General features: G+C 43.8%; 1 protein-coding gene across 1 annotated transcript in view; it reads right to left on the reverse strand.

The window, feature by feature from the left end:
- Znf407 (zinc finger protein 407) overlaps positions 1-8,362 on the reverse strand; it is a 364,962-nt gene that overhangs the window by 102,109 nt on the left and 254,491 nt on the right. Inside the window, exon 8 of the mRNA XM_026783585.1 lies at positions 3,969-4,147. Within this exon, the coding sequence (XP_026639386.1) occupies positions 3,969-4,147 (179 nt within the window). The remainder of the gene's footprint in view (positions 1-3,968; positions 4,148-8,362) is intronic.

Below are 8,362 nucleotides of genomic sequence, written 5' to 3' on the forward strand. Positions count from 1 at the left end.
AAAAAAAAATGTAACCATCATTTAAAAAATGTTTAAAACCCTGCAGTCAGCAATGAGTCCTTGAGACTCAGATCTACTCCAATAGCTGGACACGTTTCTCTGGCTTTCAGGGGCCACCTGTCAGTCGTCCTAGGAGGAGGAGCTAGTGATAGACAAAAGACTGAAGAGGCTTATGTGTGTACTCTGCACTCACTGTGCCTCTGGGAAGGGAAATACAGACTGGTCTAGGACTTCATTGAAGTCCTGCATCTACAGAGTCAGGCCCAACACTAGCTCATCCGACTCCATCTTTCTGCTTTCTTCTGTATGATAGATGGAGGAGCAATAGAGAAACCACTGTGCATATATCCACCACTGGGGATTTAAAGTTATTCTGCAATTTTACTTTCTAATAGAAATATTCAGATAATCTGAAACAACCCCCACTTTAAAGTCTTCTGTGGTAAAAAATTTGATTAACTGATTTTTTTTTTCAAAATTCCTTTATATGCAGAATTTGACTGTCTGTTGGCACATTCAAGAAAGTGGTCATGGATTTGATTTAGCCAAACTCTGGGTTATGGATCCTTAGGCAACTTAACTATTGGAAGATCCATTTGTAAACATCATTAGTTGGAACTGGTGATCATCGAGATTTGCTTCTGAAGACTGAAAGGCCTGGTGGGGAGCCTGGCGCTATTGTTGCTGTGCCTCCACAGTCCTTTGTGACAGTGAGAATGGAGCACAGCCACTGCCACTGGGACTCCTGGGCTCAGACTTCAGTCAGCAGACCCAACCCCCCAGCACTGAAAAGGAAGTGAGGGTGTGCCAGACAACACGGCAGAGAATGCTTCCCTAACTCTGCTCCCCAGTGCTGAACACATAAAGAGGTTTTCATACATAGTTCTGGTACATTAAAGAGAACATATTTATTCTCAAACATATGAAGCATTCCAATATTTAGGGCCGTATCAAGGCAAGGTTTTGGATAAAGAAGACTATTACTGGATAGGAGAAGTGGTAGTGAGTCCACAAGTCTGCTTAGCTGATCAGTAAATCAAATCCTCACGGACAGACGCCCAGGAACTGGGTTTTGCTGGAATGCCAGTTATAGCACTAAAGAAAGCAGCTGATGAAAACAGCCTTTCTGCTGTTGCTCACTGTTGACAACAAAGAATGCAGTACAGTTCGTCTTATCCCAGAAACTTGGTCAGACATGAGAGTCAAAGGAAAGCAAAGGGAAAGGCCAGTTACCAAAATACCAAAGTAGCCACAGAATGGACACAGGGGACTGACTGCAGCAGAAGATGCCAGGGCACAGACAGCAGTTTGGGAAGAACAAAGACTTGGAGCAGCATTTTAGAAAATGAACTGATGACTGGCTGAAAGATTCCCATCCCTGAACTGCTAATTATTTTAGGAAGTCTTTTGTTAGGGTGAGAACTGGGAGACTAGAAAACAAGGGATCCAGCCTGAAGGTTAAAAAGAAGAGGGGAGAGGCTGAAAATTATAGACCTGTAAGTGTAGCATCTATATTAGGAAATAAATTTGAGATGATACTCATGGATGAGCTTAATGATACATTTGGAGAAGTACAATTTAATAGGAGTGAGTCAGCATGGATTTACCAAAGGCAATCATGTCAGGAAAAATTCCTTCCTTTTCACGTTGAAGTAATAATTGGTTTTTGTAAAGGGGAACCAATGGAAAACTGTCAGGGTTTGCAGAGTGTTGGACTTTTCATAAAATAAATTATTGTACAGGATGTCATGACGTGTGTCAGAGCATCAAACTAACACGGAGTAAGAAAGGAAGAGGGTGGAAACAGAGGGCCAAAACCCTGGGAAAGGAAGGACTGCCTCCTCAAGGTCTGCAGAGGGGAGACACGGCCTGGCTGCAGATGGAAAATTAAGAATATCAAGTAAGTATAGCTTGAATGGCACTGAATTGGTTCTAATTAGAAGGGAAGACAAAGGCTGCAGTGTGTTGACAACAGTCAAACTTCCCCATTCCTGTGTTTATAACTGGGTAAGTGACAAGAAATATGGTTGAATAAAATGTCATAAAAATACAAAATCTAACTTAGAAGAATATAAAAATATAGATTTGTAAAGAAAGCACAGTAAATTCATATCATATCACCCTGTAAGACAATAGTTTAGGGTACTATTTAAATGAATATGTAGAACTAATGAAAAACTAATTTAAATATGAAAAACATGACATCAGAAAACTGAAAAAAAAAATAAGAAAAGTACCCTATCATGGCTTACTGCTTAATCTTTCCTGAAAGAGAACGCTGCTTTCTCACTGCCTTCAAGCATCCCAGCTTCTTAAAGGGAAACGTGAGATGGGGAAAAGGCTGGCCACATTCTCTGAAGAAAGGGAACAGTCTGGCCAAACAGCCAGGGAGCCATCAGAGCCCATCACTAACTAGCGTCGAGCACGGCCGGTACATGAGGCGTGTGGTCTGCCCTTCTAGTCCAGGACATAAGATGGACACAGGGATGATGTCCGTGAGGAGCTTTCCTCTTTTTGGCACTAAGTTAAGAGCTACTTCCCCTTATAGAGTCCATCCTACACGTACAGCTGGGGTGACGGCGAGGGGCAGGGGAGCATCAAAAGTTGTAGGAACATTCACACTGGTAAGGGCTCTGCTGACCAGCTAGGAAATGCACTTCAGCACCTCTGCTGCACCGCTTTCGCGCTGATGGAGAACCCAAGGGCAGGGATAGTCACGACAGTCTACAGGACATTATCTATCTGTGTGAACTCTAGCTGATAAGGTGCCAACCTCACCAAAACACAAGAAGTACAGACCTTTGCTTTTGTTTGGTTCTCAAAACATCACTGCATACAACAAAGGTCAAGAAATCAAGCACTCCATCATTACTTCTATATACTGATAACAGGAATTTATTTTCAACTGAAAAAATTGGAAGAATACACCAGTATCAAACTTAGCATAGTCACACATCATCAGGTGCATTAAAATATTCTACCTGAAGTTCCACACAGAGAGAAAGCCCTCCTTTCTTATGTGGACATCATAAGTGCAAAAATACAACCTTACAACAGCCCTGTCGCTGCGGAAAGGCCTTCCCTTGGTTCTCACACACACAGAGCCTATCACAGCTCCACTGTGTTTACAGTCCTATCCACGAGTACCCGAGCCAATGGCTCCACTGCATGCACCACACAACGGCACCCTCACAGATGTACACTAAACAATCCTCGGCACAGTGAAGCCGTCCTGCCACGAGCCACCTGGCAGAGTGAGAAGCAGGGGTGACTAGCAGCTAGCCTCAGCAGACCAGGCTACACTAGCTGTATTTGCACAGGGTGCTGTCAGGGCCACAGCACAGGACACTTCTCCACACTGACTTTAGAGGTGGGTGCTTCCTTAAACAGAACACCATTCCCGCAGCCCAGTGCTTCCTTTTGTGTAGAGACAGTTCTATACTCAGGGACAGCTTTCAATTAAATAAAAAGCTGGGTGATGGGAACCAGTTTGCTTTCCCTACAGACACCTTGCATCGCATCTGACTCATACATGGAGATGCAGGGGCAATCTCATGGCCGTGCCGGTGCCAGGCCGGCGCCTCTGACTTGAGTCATGTCCTAAGTCACATTCCAAAAAAGCAGCAATGCGACATTTCAGATCATAAACACACGGCAAGAATTAACTCCTACTGACTAATAAACACAAAAGAAACTCTGGCCACAGTATCTGCCTGCCCTACAATGATTCTGTTAGCTCCGTATATGTGACAGAGTACAGGTGCAAGGGCCTGTCTTCACGCAGAGCAGAGAAGGAACAAGACGAACTTCCACACAGGGCCCAGAAACTGACTCCATCAAAACCTGATTTCACGCGAAGAAGCCACAGTAATCTACAAACAGCTTCATAACTACTGTGGTAAATGAAATGAGATCCTGCTAAAAAACAAAAACAAAGCTGCAGCACTTTAATGGTTTCCGTTCCTTACCAGCATGCAGGTACGCGAGGTCAGGGTTCTCAATGTCAGGATGCTGCTCTTTCAAGTGGTTCCGGAATTCCACGGGGACATTTGTCCCATAGTCACACTTCGGGCAGTTGTACATCTTGACACCTTCATGTTTGCCGGTGTGTAAAATGTGTTTGCGGATATTCTCCGCACAGTTTGACCTACGAAGTAAGAAAGTAAATGGAATTAAATCAAATAAGTATCACTATGTCACAAATGCTTGTAGTTGGAGGCTGCTCAGTCATTTCCCAGCTGCCCAGATCCAAAAAATCACACAGGAACTATATTAATTAAAACATTGCTTGGCCTATTAGCTTACTGGGCTTCTTATTAACTAACTCTAACATCTTAAATTAACCCATTTCTATTATTTCATATTTTACTGTGAGGTTTGTGGTTTGCTGGCAAGGTTCCAGCGCATCTGTCTCCTTCAGCAGTTACATGGCATCTCCTTGGCTCCCCCTACTTTTCTCCTCTATCTCTGCTTGGAAATCCTACCTTGCTCTATTGTGCCCTGCCATAGGCCAAAGCAGCTTTATTCATTAACCAATGGTAAAAAAATAAGACATTCACAGCATACAGAGAAAAATCCTACATCAACTGCTGAAACTGACTACCCTTGGCACATCATTCCTGTGTTCTAGGTAGTAATCAATCTGCTAACTTCACATAGATAACAAGCAGGAGTCAGCCGTACAATGATGTCAGCTCTGTAACCCAGATAGCAGGGCCTAAGGTGCTCTTTTGCTTCAGCAATTCAGTTCTATATAAACTCCCAGGGTTTATATTTAATATCAAATTATTCGGGTACTATCTGAGGGCAGTGAAGGTGTTGGCTTGCATACCAGGACACACGAGTACCCTGAAGAGTGGTAGCAAATGAAAGTCACTGAGCTCAGAGCACTGAGGAACACAGCCTAACATTTTTGGGTTCTTCCAGTAAAAGCTGCTCCCCTTACGGTGCTGAGGCAGCAGAGATAGGAAGGAAGCCACCAACAGTCCCTTGGTTTGTCCCATGTCAAGGCAGTGTGTTGGTACCAGAAAGCTCCCTGTAATGGTGGGGTTTCAGAGGTTAGACTGGACACTATTGTTGAGGGCCAACTAGCCAGTGAAAACAGAGTGGGTAGAAAAAAGAACAAGACATGCATTGATACTTCCTGAAGATGCTGCTGAAGAAGGAACTCTGCACCACTCTAAGAGAGAGAGAAGAAAGTCAGCAGAGACACCTGTGTCGTGCCACACAACAGGCCAGGAATCACCTTGGTGTCTCATGCTCAATGACATCATGACACTTACTTTTCATGGAATATTAGCCTGTGTCATCATTCACATGTAAGGATAGCTCGTGAGACTGGAAATGGAGACTGGGGGTGGGGTCCTTTTTAATTCACTGCCATGTGAAGCTGGAGAAGAACCTTCAAGGCATGGAACAGTGAATGAAAACAGGAGGAACAAGATTCCACAGACAGGATAAAGGTGTCTCCTACTGAGAGAAAGGATGCTGAAACACAAGTGAATGAGAACATGGGATCACAGTGACAGCCCTACACTGAGATTACTGATAACCCAAATCCAAGATATTACTTTGGAAAGCTTCATGCCCATGAAAAGACAGAGTACATCATCAAACAAGCACCCCCTTTAAGTAGAGTTAGAACCGTTACTGTGGAGAACATACGTCCCTTTATGACAGGGAAAGCTATTAGAAAAACACACATCAAAATGCCAGTATAGCAAATACTGAAATGCTGATTCTTTTCACGTTCCAAGAATACCTTAAGATTTACACATTAAAATTAAAATTAAAACTATTAACATTACTATGCGTGGGGTTAGAACTACAGAGATTTTCTAGCTAATTCCAGCATGATCTGGGAAAGGCTCAGTCAACTTAAATACCTCTTTGAGTTTAGACAGAATATGCATTAGCTAGGTGATATACAAATACATATTTCATTTCTTATATCACACTGATTACTAAATCTGCTTTGCACATGAATTTGCACACTGTTAATCAACAATGAGGAAAAGAAGAAAAGTACTTATGTATGCCACATGTGCAACTGGCCTGGTGAACGTGACACCACCATCTGAGCCTGTGAGGTCAGGATTAGTAAGGGAATTGCACTGGCTTAGGAAAAAGGGCCTCTCCCAGACTCCCAGGCTGAAGGCTGCATGCTCCTCCGCTGACTGCGCTATTTTGGAAGGTGCTGTATGTATACGTTAGACAGCGGGCACACTTAGCTGGGTCACTGGTGGTAGGTACTAAGGGGGCGGGGTGCTCCCTTCCTTTCCTGTCCCTCTTCCCCTGACTCCTAATCAGCATGAGGTGAACATCTGTGCTGCATACTCCCACCGTGTGATGCTCATCCTCTCCACAAGGTCCAAAGCAATGCAGGCAGCTTAGCTTATCTGGGATATTTAAATCCCCAAAACTGGGAACAGAAATCAGCCCTTCCTTCTGCTAACTTGCTTCCTCCAGTAATTTTACACTAAATATCATCACCGACATAAGAATCCCTAGAGCAGCAGCTTTCTGTCAAACCAAACACAGCAAGGATTCCTGATTCCTGGAAGAGTCTGGTAAGTGGTTACGGTTTGTTTGGTCTCAAGTCCACCAGAACAGTCCTCACATGGGGCTTTTCCAGAACAGCACATGGAAGGAAAGGACTGTGGAACTGGGCTCTGTAGTCTAAAGCAATTACTTTAATTCTGAGATCCTGTCCCTGAACTATAAAATAAGACTAAGAGTTTCAAATCACTAAAACCTTGAATTCAATCTTTATGGAAAGGCAAGACATAGTTTTACCAGGAACTAAGATGCTTCCATGCTTCCAAGCTTCCCGCAGGTCTGCACTGGGCCCTGGGACTCCTATGTTAGCATGGAGAACCAACAGCAAAGGGGTGGAGCACAGGAACCCAGGCTCTCACACACAGTAAGAAGCAGTGATCCATCGGCAGAGACAAGGCACTGAGCTTGAGGGTCTCATGGAGAATGCTGACACCTAGACCTGCCATTTCTAAACCCAGTGGCCACTCTTCCAGGTTACAGTGACTACCATGTGGCCCCCAGCTGAGCAAAGGCATCCCAGATACTCAGCAGGAGAAGATGCTTTTACTGGGAGGGCAGAAGAGAAATTTCTTCACAAGGCTCCTAAGACTGAGGTAATCGCTGAGGACTTGCCAGGACCAAAACCAAACATTGTTCTGATAACAACAACATCTTTGAAGATCTTTTAAAAATTAATTCTTTGAAAACTTCACGTAGCATACAATAATTTCAAGCATACTCACCCCGCACTCTTTCTGGATCTACCCCCTCACCCCACATAATTCCCCTTCTCCTTCCACAAGTTTTATCTTTTAAGGTTTTTAATACATGGCTTAATGAATTTATTGTGTATAGATGCATTTGTGCTACTGTGTGTGTGCATGTGTGTGTGTGTGTTGTGTATGTGAGTGTATGCAGAAGTCAGCCAATGACTTCTCAACTCCTCACCTTCGACCATGCCCATCCAAGTAATCAAACTCAGGTTCTCAGAAATGGCAGTAAGTGCAGTTACCTACCAGACCATTTCGCTAGCCCCTATTGTTATTTTCTAGCCCACTGAGTCCAATTTGTGGCTGTCCATAAGCCCATGGTATCGTGTACTCTTAAAGCAAACGTACCTTCCTGCCCAGCCTATCAGCTAGAAATAGAACTGAATAAGACAGCTGTCTTAGTCAGGGTTCCTACTGCTGTGACAAAACACCAGGACCAAATGTGTTTTGTTTCATTCACACTTCTACGTCACAGGCCATCAAAGCAAGTCAGGGCAGAAACTCAAGCAGGAACCTGGAGGCAGGAGTTAAAGAAGAGGCCCTGCAGGGTGTTGCTTCCTGTCCTGCTTGGCCTGCTTTCTTCCACACTCCAGGACCATCTGCCCAGGTGGGGCACCACCCACCGTGGACTGGCTCTTCCACATCAATTACTAATTGAGAAACACCCCACAGGCTGTTTGAAAGGCCAGTCAATTGTGGTTCCCTTTTTTCAGGTAACTGTAGCTTGTATCAAGTTGGCAAACTAACAAACAAATGAACAGCAAGAAAACCAGAACAATTAATCTTTGTCTACTATACATGAGTACAGTACTCCTAAACACAACCTTTCCTTTCTTACTTATCCCCAGGAAGTCATGTTAATGTTATTATCACAATATAAAACGTTTTAAAAATGTCTTTTAAAAGATAGTATATCTTTATAAGCTCCACAGTCTTTAAAAATTAAAATACTTAAAAAGCAGGGCAATGGGTTTTTGATCCTACTGCATGTGCTGGCTTTGGGGGGGCCTGGGCGGTTTGGATGCTCAACTTACTAAACCTGGATGGAGGTGGGC

The sequence above is a fragment of the Microtus ochrogaster genome, chromosome 18 (genome assembly GCF_000317375.1).
Source record: "Microtus ochrogaster isolate Prairie Vole_2 chromosome 18, MicOch1.0, whole genome shotgun sequence".
NCBI lineage: Eukaryota > Metazoa > Chordata > Mammalia > Rodentia > Cricetidae > Microtus > Microtus ochrogaster.